A 17,331-nucleotide genomic window follows, 5' to 3' on the forward strand; every position below is an offset into this window, starting at 1 on the left:
TTGAGTTGATGCTAAGAAATTCGAAATTAGCATTAATTAGTTTGCCTGAAGTGATGCCTGTCAACTTCCTTTGATTGAATTATATTCTTCTTCTGTATTGTAGTTCAGCTAATGTTGAATTGTGTTTGGTTAAGATGAACTTGAATATCATTGGAAAAAATGCTTTGGGATTTAAAGGTGGTAGTACTCCAAAGCATTTGAAGCAGCTCAATAGTCTTACCTACACTCTTCATGTTTCATAATTGCCCCCCCTGTAGTCATTGTATTTCAGCTGTATCACTGAGCTGTTTTTACCATTCAGCAAGTATAAAAAAAAGTTGTAAGCTGTAAGCAAAGTGTCCCAAAGAAAACAGCTGAGACAAAAAAAAGGTTTTTCAAATATTTCAAAATGTCAAGGTAAGGATCATGATCCTGAATGTTTTGTGGCACTAGGGTAAAATAAATTATTCTTGAAGTATTTCTGTTTATTAACATTGTATATGCTCTTTTAAGTTAGCTAGAAAGAGAAAACACAAATAGGTAAATAGAGTCCTCTTTCAAACAATATATGTAGAAATATTGAAAAATAGGTGATTTAAATTAAGGTAAAGGAGTTCAAAGTAAAGGATGTGAACCCAATGACCTTGAACCTTCAGCATTTTTTTTTTTTTGACATTTACTTTTTATCATTTGTAGGCGAGTAGTGTGGGTCAGTCCATGTGTAACACAGTATTTCATTTCATTGACTCTCTTACATGATATACATTCTTAATCTTATATTCGTCCTGCTTCCTCTTCAAAACCGCTAGACACGCAGCCCGCACAACATTTCTTGATTCCTATTGGTTCGTCCTGCTTCCTCTTCAAAACCGGTCCCCCCATCACACATGGCATTTCTCGATTCTGATTGGTTTGTCCTGCTTCCTCTTCAAACCCGGTCCCCCCCACATGCAGCCTACATGGCATTTCTTGATTCCTATTCCTCCTCTTCCAAACCCTTGCCCATGCTGCCTGCGGCCTACCATACACCCCTACGTTGCTTTTCTCGATTCCTATTCCTCCTTCGAAATACCGCGTTCCCTGCTCCTCTCTCATGACCCCGTTGGTGTCATGTCACCGCCCTATATCTAGCCTGACCGTGTGACCATTCACTTTGGCCAAGTGTGCGCCTGGGAGTCTTTTCTGTAGCCTGCTTCAGGAAGGTACTCTTGACCATTGGCATTGGTTTCACTCCTTGCTATTTTCGTTATACTGCGACAGTTGTTTCCTAAGCCTTTGTTATAAAATGAACGACAGTATCTTCTCTGTCGACGGGTTTTTGTACAATGTCTTCTCTATTCTGGGATCCGGCAACTGCCTTTTCCTATCAGTGGGTTATTTCTTGACACAAAAGGTTGACTAAGGCAATGCACTCTCACTACGACATAGGGCAGTAGATTTTGTTGCATCACATTGGGACAGATGTGGAGACGTTCTTCCTGTTGTTCTTTCCAACGCAAGTCGAGTTATCACAACAAGTCATGAGTACTATCAATACATGGAAACATCTGGAGTTTATAGTGGTGAAGCTGAAATTCAAACTCTTTCCAAGATTCTCCCTGCTACCATTGTCATTTACTTCAAACACGACCCCAACATCCCGCCTTGCATTATGGTTGCAAAGATTTGCGTTAATCTACAACAACCAGTCTTGTATGTGGCTTTTTCTAGGGTTAGATCTTTTGACTCATTATCTGTCGTCTCCAGCAACACACCTATTCACAACTGTGTCTTTCGAGAAGTATTTCTTCTTGATTTCTGAATTCCTTTCTCACAGTTTTCTGTTCCTATTCTTACACCGCTGTATGCTACGGCGGGCGTTGGCTAGTTTACTTTTATTATGCAGAGACAATTTTTGTTCAAATTCTGATGACCGCTTTAGATCAACATTTTCAGACCTAGATTTTTTATGAACTCCAGAAGTTCAGTTCCATAATACTGTGGTAGACAGAATTGCCTATTAGTATAGTGTTTATTGTCATATCTTTCTTGAAGTTTAGCCATAGTCTCCATTTGATTAATGTTACACATTTCATAGTATTCTATTAAGGAAACCTATGATGCTTTTTTCCATTATTTCTTCTTAGTTTAAGCTAGCATTACAAAAAAAAAATCCATGTCATTTTGTTTGGCATATATAGCCGCTGTCTTACCAAAGCAGAATGGATGTATTTCCTATTTAATCTTTTTATCTTCAGTGTACTGCCGTGCATTAATATTACTTATTATATCTAAGCTATTGTACCATGTACACATTTGGTCAAGTGGGATTTGATTCAGCTAACTCAATCATTTCCAGTATGTTCCATTTATATAGAAAGTCAATAAAACAACTATGAAGATCTCCCCAGATAACAGCAGCAAACTAGAATTTGCTGCTTTTTACATTTTACAGTTTTAATACCAACAAGAATAAATATTATTAAGTCAGTGGTGAATCCTACGTTGGGGAATATTTTGATATAGAAAATGCATTCTGAAAAATACAAATATAGCTCATATTTTTCTGCAACTGAACCTGTTACTTATTTAAAGGAACTATAAGCATTACTAATTTTGACACATTTTATGGCCGTCTGTTGTACCTTTCAATAAGAATGCTGAGGATTCTATAATGAAACAAATAATAAATGGTTTTTATATCACCCAGTGTATGAGGGTGACCTGATTCGGGCAATAATGTCCACATATTAAAAGTGTGAATAAAAGGAACATTATTGTGCTTAGGAGACTGGTATGACATATACCAGCAAGAACCCATGCGGTGTACTATTAAATATGTATGTGGGGGCTGAATTTTGTTTTGCTTTTTTTCCCCCTCCATTGTTTTCTCTGTGATGAGTTAAAAGTAAATGGTGGTGTCTGTTATGTTGCCTTTGAGGTGTTCTGCTTTTTGAAAAAAATAAAATGTACTTTAAAAAAAATTCTAAAGTGGGACACTCTTTCACAGGGTCATTGATCAAACATTTACATGGGTACATGTTAAGAAAAAGACTTAGGCTACGCCCACTGTTTTCGTTTAAAACCCACATTTGTAAATTAACACTATCTCTGTTTATACTAGAATTTTCACATCAAAAGAACCAAAAACACAAATGATGTTCACGTTCAACTATAACAGGTACACACCCATCAGCAGAAAAATCCTTGCAGTGGTGGTAATGCTGCCAGCCATGGGATTTATCATAAAACTGTAGCGACCAGTAAATGACTGGCCTTTTGCATATGTATGCAGCATTAATTCTGTAGAAAACACAATTTAGATGCATATAAGTAAGCAACACAACAAGCGCCATAGAAAGTCATTCTGTTTTACCCACTATGTTGGAATGTTTTTTTTCCCCCCAATAAAGATTGACTAATCAGGGAACAAGACTATTTAATGATCAGGACCCAATTACAGAAGGACTACATATTAAGCATATTTTCTCCAAGTAGCAACGTCAAGCCAGTATTTTCAGAAGAATACAGCCCAATTAAGCATTTTCAAAGCCTTAGGTTATGGTGCTTAAAAATACTTGGGGTATTGTAGATGAAAGGCAGAAATGGAGACTAAAGTCTACATTTTTAAATGAAATCATAGTAGTGTGGCTGTAGCCTTTGGCAGGTGATAAGTTAAAATGTATAGGCCAGCCAGCTGTTTAAGCATTAAGAAATGCATAATTTGCTTAAGATGGTGAGTTTCATTAAGGACTCCCATACTAATACAGTTTTGTTTGTTCCTTAATGTTTCTTTTTGTTCTGTTAATGTACCTCCAGTTATTCCTGCTTTCTTGTGATGAGTGAAGTTATAAAAACAGATGTTTAAAATACAGTGGTGTGAAAAACTATTTGCCCCCTTCCTGATTTCTTATTCTTTTGCATGTTTGTCACACAAAATGTTTCTGATCATCAAACACATTTAACCATTAGTCAAATATAACACAAGTAAACACAAAATGCAGTTGTTAAATGATGGTTTTTATTATTTAAGGAGTAAAAAAATCCAAACCTACATGGCCCTGTGTGAAAAAGTAATTGCCCCCTGAACCTAGTAACTGGTTGTGCCACCCTTAGCAGCAATAACTGCAATCAAGCGTTTGCGATAACTTGCAATGAGTCTTTTACAGCGCTCTGGAGGAATTTTGGACCACTCATCTTTGCAGAATTGTTGTAATTCAGCTTTATTTGAGGGTTTTCTAGCATGAACCGCCTTTTTAAGGTCACGCCATAGCATCTCAATTGGATTCAGGTCAGGACTTTGACTAGGCCACTCCAAAGTCTTCATTTTGTTTTTCTTCAGCCATTCAGAGGTGGATTTGCTGGTGTGTTTTGGGTCATTGTCCTGTTGCAGCACCCAAGATTGCTTCAGCTTGAGTTGACAAACAGATGGCCGGACATTCTCCTTCAGGATTTTTTGGTAGACAGTAGAATTCATGGTTCCATCTATCACAACAAGCCTTCCAGGTCCTGAAGCAGCAAAACAACCCCAGACCATCACACTACCACCACCATATTTTACTGTTGGTATGATGTTCTTTTTCTGAAATACTGTGTTCCTTTTACGCCAGATGTAACGGTCATTTGCCTTCCAAAAAGTTCAACTTTTGTCTCATCAGTCCACAAGGTATTTTTCCAAAAGTCTTGGCAATCATTGACATGTTTCTTAGCAAAATATAATGTTCTTTTTGCTTAACAGTGGTTTGCGTCTTGGAAATCTGCCATGCAGGCCGTTTTTGCCCAGTCTCTTTCTTTTGGTGGAGTCGTGAACACTGACCTTAATTGAGGCAAGTGAGGCCTGCAGTTCTTTAAACGTTGTCCTGGGGTCTTTTGTGATCTCTCGGATGAGTCGTCTCTGCGCTCTTGGGGTAATTTTGGTGGGCCGGCCACTCCTGGGAAGGTTCACCACTGTTCCATGTTTTTTCCATTTGTGGATAATGGCTCTCACTGTGGTTCGCTGGAGTCCCAAAGCTTTAGAAATGGCTTTTTAACCTTTACCAGACTGATAGATCTCAATTACTTCTGTTCTCATTTGTTCCTGAATTTCTTTGGATCTTGGCATGATGTCTAGCTTTTGAGGTGCTTTTGGTCTACTTCTCTGTGTCAGGCAGCTCCTATTGAAGTGATTTCTTGATTGAAACAGGTGTGGCAGTAATCAGGCCTGGGGGTGGCTACGGAAATTGAACTCAGGTGTGATACACCACAGTTAGGTGATTTTTAACAAGGGGCAATTACTTTTTCACACAGGGCCATGTAGGTTTGGATTTTTTTTCTCCCTAAATAATAAAACCATCATTTAAAAACTGCATTTTGTGTTTACTTGTGTTATATTTGACTAATGGTTAAATGTGTTTGATGATCAGAAACATTTTGTGTGACAAACATGCAAAAGAATAAGAAATCAGGAAGGGGGCAAATAGTTTTTCACACCACTGTACATGACCAACAAGGCTTTATGTGTGATGTTATATAAAAAATGCATACCTTTAAGTTTGTATTATAGACAGTACTGACTTCCTGTTTAGTGTCTGGAACAAGTCTTTTTGAAGATTATAAGAAAACTGCAAATGTAAGCCATTTTATGCTCAGAAAGCAGAAAATATTTAGATCATTTTATTAAAAAAATGGCTTCTGTAAATACTTCCAAATGTTTATAGCTTTAATCTTGAAAAATGACTAAAGTAAGATGCTCTTAGCAATACAAAGAAAGGCTGAGACTGCAGAGTTGACAATTGGCAGTTGCATTTTTTGTTAAGCCTTATTGTCAAACAGGCTAATGAAGGATTTACAATTTGCCATCTAACTGCTGATACTGCCCTTGGGGGATACATGTTTCAAAGCTAGTGGAAATCAAAGGTACTAAACCTAATAAAACAAGTTATATATTGCAGCCTTTGTTATTTATTTGCCAAATTCAAAAGCTGTCTTTGTCACAAATATAAGAAAACATAATTAAGTACTAACACATAGTATCCTAAAATTGGCTTCAAGCAGCAGGCCAAGTGCTTATTTATTCTCCTATCCCACCTTCTGGTTATGCCTCCTCCACCCATCCCTTTAAGAGTATATTAGTTATTTAGTGTGTCACTTTCCTATAGAAATTGTCTTATGTCAAATTTGAATCATTTTCACATTTGTACCCTTTTACAGGCTCTTCAAGCCAGCCTTCATCACCTGTTGTCTCTCCTAGCAGTGTGGCAGCCAGCAGGTTAGCCGGAGCAGGAAATGATTTTTTTGGTCCAAGAGGTATACTTTGTGCTACCTGGAATATTAACTTGTTTCTCTCAACAGAAACTTACTTCTGCTTTGATTGCAGATCTGCAAATGGTTTCTACAATATCCTGAAGCCTCTCTCTCACTATTTTACTTTGGTTTCTTCTTCTTGCAGCCTACTTTGTGCTCAAAATAACAACTCCTCCTCACTTTAGCAAAACAGCATTTTTAATACTTTTGCTGCTTTTACCTGCCATGTATGTTCACGTTTTGATTCCGGATGAGAATTTTCTTATTCCCTTAATATGAAAAAAAATATTTTTTTTTGTTTGTTCTAATGTTTCTTTTTCCTTCAGTATTGCTAATCTTCTACTTTGACCTTAGTCAGAATAGAACTTTGTAGTCCTCTTCTCTGCAACAAGACTGGAAATATTCTTGGTATCTTTTCGGTCATTTTCAAGTTCAATCCTTGAGGTCAATTTTGGCTGCAGGTTTTTATCCCAACCGTTTTCTTCTTTTAATTTGACTCCTGCATTAATTAAGCAAACCGTTTCTTCCAGTTTGTGTATTTTTGCATTAATCCAGTAGTTATAAAAATAATTGTGCTTAATGTTTTACTGAACAAAGTAGTGAGAAGTCAAGCAAAATGACACCTTTTATTAGCTAACTAAAAAGATTGCAATATGCAAGCTTTCAAGGCAACTCAGGCCCCTTCCTCAGGCAAGATGTAATTTTTACATTGCCTGAGTTGCTTCGAAAGCTTGCATATTGTAATCTTTTAAGGTAGTGGTTGAATTGGCTCTTCGACAACTTACATTAGCAGAAGCACATTTAATCATAATCGTATAACAATTAACCACATGAATGGTACAGTTACATCTCAGGTGATGACTATCACTCTTAAACACCCAAAGATGCCTTTCACCGTCTTAATAAGGGTGTAATACATTAGGCCTACTCAAAATGCCATCCCATATGATCCTGATCCATATCATATAGAGGATTGGACAAGGAGTAGTACCATAACAAGTTCCAGACTATGGTCTTCTTGACCACTGAAGGGTCTCTTTGACCACTGACTGTCAAGACGTTCCTGGCTGGTTTCCTTATGAGTGCCTCCCTGGCTGCGTACCAATCATCTAGTGGAACCTTGTAATGATTACTTCCCCCTAGCCATACTTGGGCGACTATGTTGCCTTTGACGCGATGGGGTGCATGCAATTTCCCTTAGATGACGAGGACTAGGTTAGTACGAAGGTCGACCCAAGGGGCACGATTGACGAGCAGTATTCAGTTATAACTCGGAAAAGGCTTCACCACGAAGCTCTTAACTATCCAGCAAAAGGTGTCATTTTGCTTGACTTCTCACTATATTCATAATGGCTAACACGGTAAAACACCCTAGTACTACTGGACAGAGCAGGAATTTAGGGGCATAAGAATTCTGTTTTGCTTTTCAACAATTAGTTCTTTTTAGTTTTCAGGTTATTTATGCAATTTAATTGCAAATGAACACACAAGTGTGCAATGCTAATATAGGTTCCTTTTAGAAGTCAGGATCACTTGCCCTGATGTCTGCTGTGCTCTTCAATAATTGTCAAATGCTTTTGGACACAATTAAGTTGACAAACGCCACAGAAAAAGTGAATTTAAAACAATGACATAGTTAAGCATCTTAAGATATGGCAAAAAAATGCAATATTTCTTTTAAATGTAAATGTAACACTAATGCACTTTTCTGAATACAAAATAAAAAAAAAAATAAAAAGAACAGCTAATTAAAAAATTGAAGCAATGAAAGGTAAAAACAACTCACTGATTGTCAAACTTGTTGGAACAAAAACCTGCGGCCACAAGTGGCACCCAGGACTGAACTTGAGAACTAGATATATAATATTTAATAAAACATCAAATAAAATCTGTTTTTTTTTTTTTCATTTTGGCAGTTAATTATTGCTGTATAGTATATACACATAGCTTTCACCAACATCTTATAATCCGTGTCTTATTTTTACTCTTCTGCTTGTTTTACAGCAATAGAAAACTACGGTTTTTCTTAGGTCTTTGTAATTTTGTTACTAATCAAATCTTCTTGGGTTAAAAATTCCATTCTTTTTCTTCTAAGATGTAAAGGCTTTCATGTTGCAAAATCACATGTTCCTATCTCCTAACAATTATCCATTTTTTCTTTGCTTTATTAAAATGCTTGTATTTGTTTATTGTAAATGTTGTGTATATTTTGACATGTAATTTGCTACTAAGTAGCATTCAGTGTATTTTCCCATGTGCTGTGACTTAATACTCATTGTCCCTTATACAGTGTCATATCTGTAAAAGTAAAAATCACCACTTAGCAAACTTGTATGTTCTGCTTCAGTGGGAGTGTCCGTTGCTTTATAAGATGCTTGTTACAATACAAATTAAAGAGGAAAGATGAGTGGCAACTGCATAGGTTTCTTTTACATATTGCTTAGATATCCCAAGAAAAATGCCATTTCTTTGTCAAAGAAGCACATTTTAGTGTTACCCATTCTGTGGTTATTGCAGCAGAATTTTTAACATTACGTACCATTTTTCGTTATTTCACTTTTGGAGAAAGTTGAACAAGTTACAGAGAAGCTGGACGACTTAAGCATAATTTGACAAAGACTGTTAAACCACGTATTCTTTTCAGTGAAGCAAAATTTACCGAAACTTGACAATTTGAATTAGATCTTTTAAACAAAAGTACATGCCATCTGTACTAAATTATCTTTTAGTGAATGTATCTTACACTATTACTGTAAAAGGCTAGATATTTCTGTCTGAATGGATTAAAACTAAGGCTTCTTTGTCCCCTTACTTCACTTTGGTAGTTTTTGTTGTTTTTATCACAGATGGCATTCAGACTATCTCTCACTGAATTTTCTTGGTTTTTTTTTTTTGCATATTTTGCTGTATATGGTTAAAATTAAGCCACAATCTTAATGCATTGTTTTAAGTACTTGTTTATATAAGTTTTCATGATCATTCCATATTCAGGTAGATTTTCTCTCTTATGTTTATTTAACTGAGATTTATAAGTTGCCTTTGCATGAGTGTGTGCCTCCGTTGCTACATCCTGGAAGCATCTTTGCCTTGGTGGCCAATCATCAAGGTTAGACTCTGGCTCCTTGTGACATTGTATGGGATAATGTGCCCCAGAAAATAATACTATCTTATAATTAACTTAGTTTTTGCAATTTTTTGCAGGTATGGTAAAATTAGATTCTCAAAGTGGGGCAGTGGTTGTTGCTGATGAGTTGAAGAATCCTGCCATTGAGAAACTGGAGCTGGTACGAAAGTGGAGTATTAACACTTACAAAGTAAGTATATCTGAAAAGTAAGGGGAAGTATTTCTCATTTCATGTCTGTGTGCAAATTTACTGAGTTTCCTATTGCCCTTTTTCCCTTTAAAATTTATTGTGCAGCCAGCATATGCAAGTAAAAACTTTTTTTCCCCAGTGCCCCATAATGCTGTGCAAGGTCAGCATTACATCACGGAGCTATAGCAGCCACAGTGGATAGGGATGTCACTACCAGATCTGTGTTAACTTGCCCAATTAGCTCTTCACGGGTACAGAACTTTCATGCATGTTTACTGTAAGTATGTTAAGCAATGATAACAAGCTGGATGGTCTCTTTAGTCCTTTAGACGCAGCATCATGTTTTCCAAAAAGAATTTCAAATTTCAATTCATCTTTCCACAGAAAAGTTTTCCACTTTGCCTCAGTCCATTTTAAATGAGCTTTGGCCCAGAGTAGACCATGGTGTTTCTGGATAATTTTCACATATGGCTTGTTCTTTTCATGATAGAGCTTTAATCTGCATTTGTGGATGGCACATTGAACTATGTTCACAGATAATGATTTTTAGAAGTGTTCCTGTGCCCAAACAGTGATTTCCATGATAAAATCATGCCTGTTTTTAATGCAGAGCCACCAGAGGGCCCAAAGGTCACAGGTATCCAATATTGATTTTCGGCCGTGTCCTTTGCACACAGAGATTTCTCTAGATTCTCTGAATCTTTTGATGATGTTGCATACTGTAGATGATGATATATTCAAAGTCTTTTATTTTGAGGAACATTATTCTGAAATTGTTACACAATTTGTAGATGTAGTTTTTGCAGAAATGTGAGCCCTCTGTCCTTCATTACTTCTGAGAGACTCTGCTTTTCTAAGATGCTCTTTTTATATCTCCTCATGTTGCTGACCTTTTGCCAATTAACCTAGTTAGCTGCAAAACATCAAAATGTTCCTCCAGCTGTTTCTTTTTAGTACCACTTGCTTTTCCAGCTTTTTGTTGCCTCCGTCCCAACTTTTTTGAGACCTGTTGCTGCCATCAGATTCAAAATGAGCTAACATTTTTCATGAAATAGTAAAGTGTCTCAACATTTTATATACTTGTTTTGCTCTATTATGAATACAATATGGATTTATGAGATTTGCAAATCATTGCATTCTTTTTTCATTTGCATTCAACACAGCGTCCCAACTTTTTTGGAACTGGGGTTGTAATTTGCAGTTTCTGTTTTTTTTTTTTTTTGTTATATGACACAAGAATCTTCAAATCTACTTTATTAAAGCAATTTTGATTCTTTGTCTCTTCTAAAGGACAGGATTTTAAGCCATCAGAATTGTTGACCTGAAACTGCTTGCTTGGCAGGCACAATACGGCTAAAAAACAGTTACATTTAGGCAAGTGCAGCTCAAAGCATTAGTTAAGCATGTAGTATCATTAAATGTTTGTGAAGAGTGTTTGACTGGCAAGGGCACTGCTTGGTTGGCACAGATAAAATTCTTGGCTCAGACCCCTATGAGACAGAGAGAGAAAAAAAAAACTAGTAACTGGAGTACAGTGTTCTCCCTGGACAAGTAAAACAAGCAACTGTTCTTTTATTTAACAGATACAACAGACGAAGTAGAGTCAATGAATGCTTTGACCAAAAGTAAAAACCTGACATTTTAAAGACAATTGAATGCTTTTTGGAGTCCAGGAATATTAGAAGTTGATAGAGAGATTGCAACCTTGTGTCCCACTGGAAAAGGTAGACTCACCCCTCCAGTGCAAGTGGTTCTCAAATTTAAACACAAGTGACCTTGATCAGGGGTTTAGTCTAGGCTGGGAACGAGAGTTGGGGCAAAGGCCCAGTTGTGCAGAAGGAAGTGAAAGGTATGAAAGAGTGCTTAAGTATACTTGAGCTGATCAAGTGGATAAGTAATGCCACCAGGCAATCATTTGTTCATATAATATTTAAAGCAGAGTCAATGTATGTATGTTTGTTTGTCCACCATACAAATCTGCACCGGGCATCTGATCGCCACCAAACAGGGCATGCAGCTCCTTTGTGACCAGGAAGAGGTCATCAAGAAAGGGAAACCAACAGGAGAAGGGCTGCTGATGCAAGACCGGATGAAACATCTGAAGAATGGGAAGGGAGGCAGTAGTTGATGTATGTTTGTTTGTCCGACATACAAATCTGCACTGGGCGTCCGATCGCCACCAAACTGGGCATGGGGCTCCTTTGTGACCAGGAGGAGGTCAATGGGGTATGTTTGGTTGGGAAAAATGTCTGATGCGGATGAAACACCTCAAGAAAGTGATACCAGGCTGTCTGCCAACAGGCGAAGGGCTGCTGATGCAACACATGGACAAATGCAGCACGATTTTAAAAAAATATGGCTTTCAAATATAACCGACACGTTGCATATCATGAACACCCTGTCGCTGTTATTGGCTGAATGGATCATATCTGTGTTCATTGTAGAGCCCTAAAATCGAGATTGTGTTGCTCAAATGGGAAGGTGAAACTGCTATCTCTACTTCGTCTACCTGAACCTCTACACTCTTTGATGTCAGGATCAACACCAATTTCAAAGCATTTCTTGAACAACATCAGGAAGTACAATTCCTGTTTTCAAATAACTTCTTTTGGTGCAACTAAACAAATACGAGAGGATGGGTTCATGTCCACATTCAAAGTGCAAGGTCAAGTTTACCATACGATAGGATCATTACTTCTGCTGTGTCTATGATGCGCTGTTGTGGAAATACTGAACGTGAGACTGGACATTGTGATGGATTTAGAACGATTCCTTCACGAGAACAACGTATATGTCACCCTTTTCAAGACTGCACTTCAACGTAAGTCAACAGATGATTATAAAGTTGTCATATGAGCTGACAAAATGCCACAGGGAGAGCATCACCAATGATTCAATGCTCCAACACTTGATGAGGCTGCCATTGTAATGGTAGACAATGACTTTGGGAAGCGGGACATTATCATTGAGAAAAGGAACAGAAGTCTTCAGCGTGTGGCAGACACACACACGTCGTTTGATGCCCTTCAGTATCCACTACTTTTGGCAAGGCGAAGATGGGTATTACTTTGGAATTCCACAAACAGATCCATCTACGGGCAACTCTGTTGCTGTCAAGAAACTCAGTACAATGGACTTTTATGCTTACCGATTAATGAGTAGAGTTTCTGAAGAGAATCACATCTTAAATTGCCGGAAACTTTTCCATCAATACATATTATTGAAGCAACTATCATAACAGGTTGTGCAAGACGTGAAAATGTTTTCATACCAAGAATACCGCTGATTCCGAATGATTTACCCTTTGATTTCAAACCGCTACAATTTCCTGTTTGTTTGGCTTTTGCTATGTCAATTAATTAGGCTCAAGGGCAATCGCTGCAAGTTGCAGGCATCAATTCGGAAAACCCATGCCTTTCACACGGACAACTCTACGTAGCATGTTTTAGAGTGGGCAATCCTCAGAATTTGTTCATTTTCGTACCACAAAGGGGGGGAAAAATATCGTGGGTACAAAGGCTCTGGAATAACCACTTATATTACCTATTACAATAAAATGTGAATCAGAAAAAATGTTTGTTCTATTTCTGTGTTGTGTTTCTTTCATTTGGGAAATTCATTATACATTAAAGGGCCAATGCCGGGTACTCCTGCTAGTCATCCATAAAGCTAGGTAAAAGGATGCTCTCCAGAACCTTGCTATTTAAATTTGTTTAATTGAACCTCTAGTTTTTCTTCATCTCTCCCTGAGTGATTAATTTGTAATGAACTCAGTTTGCACTTTTTTTTTTTTTGGACATTGTTTGGCCTTATCCCTGTCAATTTGCACCCAGACAGTTACATTGAGCGCCCCTAATTTGGCCTAATCCGATAATAAAATGGATTGCTTAGTTAAAATTTTCTTAAAGGTTTATAGATGTGTTTGAAGAGAGAAATAAGAGTCAGAGCAGTCCAAGTGTTATTAAAATAAAGTAAAGCATAAACTAGGAAACACAAAGAGCTGCTTACAATGTACATGGTTTGTAACAGTTTGTCATCTAGGTTTTGGAAAAAGTGCATATTGCTGGATGTTAAATTGGAACTGTAGGCAGGATACTCTAATGCCTCCCATTTATGTTACATTTTTTGTCTTGGATTGATCATGAATCTGACTCTAACACTGATATAAGTATGTCTTTTTAGTTTGAAATGATTAGCTACTTTTTTTATGCTTAAAGAGATTGTAGTTATTCCTTTAGTTATTTGAGTACCCTATACGCTTATGTATCACTTTCATAGTCTGACATTTTGAATAACTCATACCAACAGGAGTTAATTCTATACAATTTACATTTGATAGTCCAAGATATACTGTGACGTGATGTCAATACGTGACAATATCACAAAAGTAGACAAATCAATTGGAAATTTAATTTTTTTAATTTGACACTCTTTATTAACTTTATCAAGTATCCCAGAATAACTATTTATTTTCTCTTCTAGTGTACAAGACAAATTCTCTCAGAAAAACTGGGACGTGGTTCAAGAACAGTGGACTTGGAACTTGAAGCACAAATAGATATTTTGAGAGATAACAAAAGGAAGTATGAACATGTGGTGAAACTTGCACAAACCCTCTCTAACCAGCTCTACCAGATGGTACAAACACAGAGACAGCTAGGTGATGCTTTTGCTGACCTCAGTTTAAAATCTCTAGAACTACACGTAAGTTAGTTCATTTTAAAAATGTTACCTTGCAAGTAAATGACATAACGATATATCAGATAACTTGGGAACCATAACAGTGATAATGAAGCAGTATTGATTGTTAAAATAGGATGTTTTTTCATAAACTTTGGGGAAAATATTAATATTAATAGTGTAAATCACATGCTAATCAAATTAAGAGAAGTTGTATTTAATTTGAAGTAAATTTTGGAAAATGTAATGTTTTACAAATGCAAAAAATGGACCTATACTCACCGGTCACCTTATTAGGTTCACCTTTCTAACACTGTGTTGGACCCCCTTTTGCCTTCAGAACTGCTGTAATTCTCCATGGCATAGATTCAACAAGGTGCCAGAAACATTCCTCAGGGATTTTAGTCCATGTTGACATGATAGCATCACACACTTGTAGATTTCTCAGCTACACATCCATGATGTGAATCTCTCATTCCATCATATGCCAAAGGTGCTCTGTTGGATTGAGATCTGGTGACAGTGGAGGCCATTTGAGTCCAGTTAACTCATTGTCATGTTCAAGAAACCAGTTTGAGATGATCTGAGCTTTGTGACATGATGCGTTATCCTGCTGGAAGTAGACGTCACAAGATGGGCACTCTGCGGTAATAAAGGGATGGACATGATCAGTAACAATACTCAAGTAGCTTGTGGCATTTAAGTGATGCTCAGTTGGTACTAGGGGGCCCAGATTTTGCCAAGAAAATATCCCCCACACCATTGCACCACCACCACCACCAGCCTGAACTGTTGATACAATGCAGGATGGATCTATGCTTTCATGTTGTTGATGACAAATTCTGACCCTACCATCCGAATGTCACAGCAGAAATCGAGACTCCTCAGACCAGGCAACATTTTTCCAATCTTCTATTGTCCAATTTTGGTGAGCCCATACAAATTGTAGCCTCAGTTGCTTGTTCTTAGCTGACAGGAGTGGCACCCAGTGTGGTCTCCTGCTGCTGTAGTCCATCTGTTCCAAGGTTCAACGTGCTGTCTGTTCAGAGCTCTTCTGCATACCTCAGTTGTAACAAGTGGTCATTTGAGTTAATATTGCTTTTCTATGAGCTCAAACCTGTTTGGCCATTCTCCTCTGACTTCTGGTATCAAGAACACATTTTTCCCAGAGAACTGCTGCTCACTGGATATTTTCCCTTTTTCAGACCATTCTCTGTAAACCCTAGAGATGGTTGTGCGTGAAAATCTCCATAGATATGCAGTTTCTGAAATATTCAGACCGGTCACTCTGGCACCAACAACCACGTCATGTTCAAAGTCAATTTAATCACCTCTCTTCCTCATTCTGATGCATGGTTTGAATTTCAGCAGATCTTCTTGACAGTGTCTACATGCCAAAATGCATTGAGTTACTGCCGTGTGATTGGCTAATTAGATATTTGTTTATAACAAGCAGTTGAACAGGTGTACCTAACACTGAACAGTCCACAAAGTAATGAGTTAGGTAGAGCCTAACCACAATGAATTTTAAGCAATGTGTAACATTTAGTATTATTAATTTTATAACCTAGACTGAATCTGTCCTGCCACAGATGAGGAATTGTCTTTGGTACACTTTTGGTCTCTATCCCTTAACAAAACAAAAGCAGTATTGTGTAGTTTTGCATCTGAAATGAATTAGGTTAGTTAACATAACCATTGATTAGACATTGACACAAAAAAATTTCATTAGCCAGCTTATACTGGTATTAAAGCTTAACTTGCTACTTCTAATTTAAAACAGAAAACCTATGATTGTGTTACACTACTGAACATTATTTTTTTTTTGTGTCATTTCATCTATTTTATTGTGATGCCTATAAAATTACGTGTTTCATCCTCTCTTAAAAAAATAAATTATTAGAAAATTGCATTAGTTTGGTAGGTACTTTTACAGTCTCTTGACATTTTTATAGATTTAATAAATTATGTTCTCTTGCAATTTATGATTGATTGTTTTTAATCAAATAAACTGATGTTCAAAATGTATGCATAGTCATTGATCATATTTTTGACAACATCTCTGATAGAATTTTGACTAAAATCTAATCTGTAATAAAATTTTCATAGATATAATAACAGTTATTGCTTTTGGAGGAATACTTAACTGGGAACATAAAAGTACAAGACTCTGCATTTCATTTTAGTTAGTCCCTCCTCTATATAAACATATATTAAAAGGTATTGATCTGTTTATAAACCAATGTAAAACTGTTTGTAGGCAAAAATAATTCTGTCCTGAAAGTGAAAGGACCATTATGACTGTTGGTTTCTTGTCTTTTTAAAAATGTATTGTCACATATGTTATGTTATCTACAGTATAAAAGATATTTTCCAATTGCTATGCAATAAAACAACTGTATATGTGTCTAAACCTAAAATAAATATCTTTGGCATGTTGTATAAATTAATAAAATACATTTAGTGTTAGTTAGCACACTTTCAATTATGTCTTCGTCCAGCTTTGGTAAACAATTACTAAGCACTGAGGGGAGAGGGGTGCAGTAGGTTGCATTCCCCATGACAGCTTAATGATTGGAACGCAATGTGCCTTTAAAATACTAGACTTCAAGGAGAAGATCAGAAACATAATTGCTGCTCATTGTAAAAAGATATTTAATTCTTGAATGATGATTGAAATATCTAAAATGGGTTCAATGTGAAATGCTGTGTGTCCTAGAATTCCCTATGATTGACCTTCCATCCAGAACAAGTCCTCATTATATTTATACGTCACTAATTTTTGGCACGTACAAGAGAGTGTTTGCATTTCAGAGCGTCCTATGTGGCTTGCCAAAAGCTTAATGAATTGACTACTCTCTGCACTGACTTATGAAAACATGATAAATCGTTCCCTGTTATGAGATTATCATACACCAAATATGTCTGTGTGGTTTAATTATGAAGATAATAATCTTACTGAAATGACAGAATTTGGTCAGTGAAATTCCTCTTATTTGAAATTGTCAGGTAACAGTATCTCCAAACACCCATGTTAACTATGAAAACGTTTTTGAATTTTCTGTTCTGATATATTCAGTTCAGTTTAATAGCTTCT

General features: G+C 36.8%; 1 protein-coding gene across 3 annotated transcripts in view; it reads left to right on the top strand.

The window, feature by feature from the left end:
- Window positions 1-17,331, top strand: part of arfip1 (ADP-ribosylation factor interacting protein 1 (arfaptin 1)) — an 85,397-nt gene that overhangs the window by 52,041 nt on the left and 16,025 nt on the right. For 2 of the 3 annotated variants that reach the window (XM_039750261.1, XM_039750262.1), the window contains 3 exons: window positions 6,148-6,243; window positions 9,442-9,554; window positions 14,037-14,258. In XM_039750261.1, coding sequence (XP_039606195.1) covers window positions 6,148-6,243; window positions 9,442-9,554; window positions 14,037-14,258 — 431 coding nt within the window. The remainder of the gene's footprint in view (window positions 1-6,147; window positions 6,244-9,441; window positions 9,555-14,036; window positions 14,259-17,331) is intronic. The other variant, XM_039750263.1, reaches the window with a different exon arrangement.

The sequence above is a fragment of the Polypterus senegalus genome, chromosome 4 (genome assembly GCF_016835505.1).
Source record: "Polypterus senegalus isolate Bchr_013 chromosome 4, ASM1683550v1, whole genome shotgun sequence".
NCBI lineage: Eukaryota > Metazoa > Chordata > Cladistia > Polypteriformes > Polypteridae > Polypterus > Polypterus senegalus.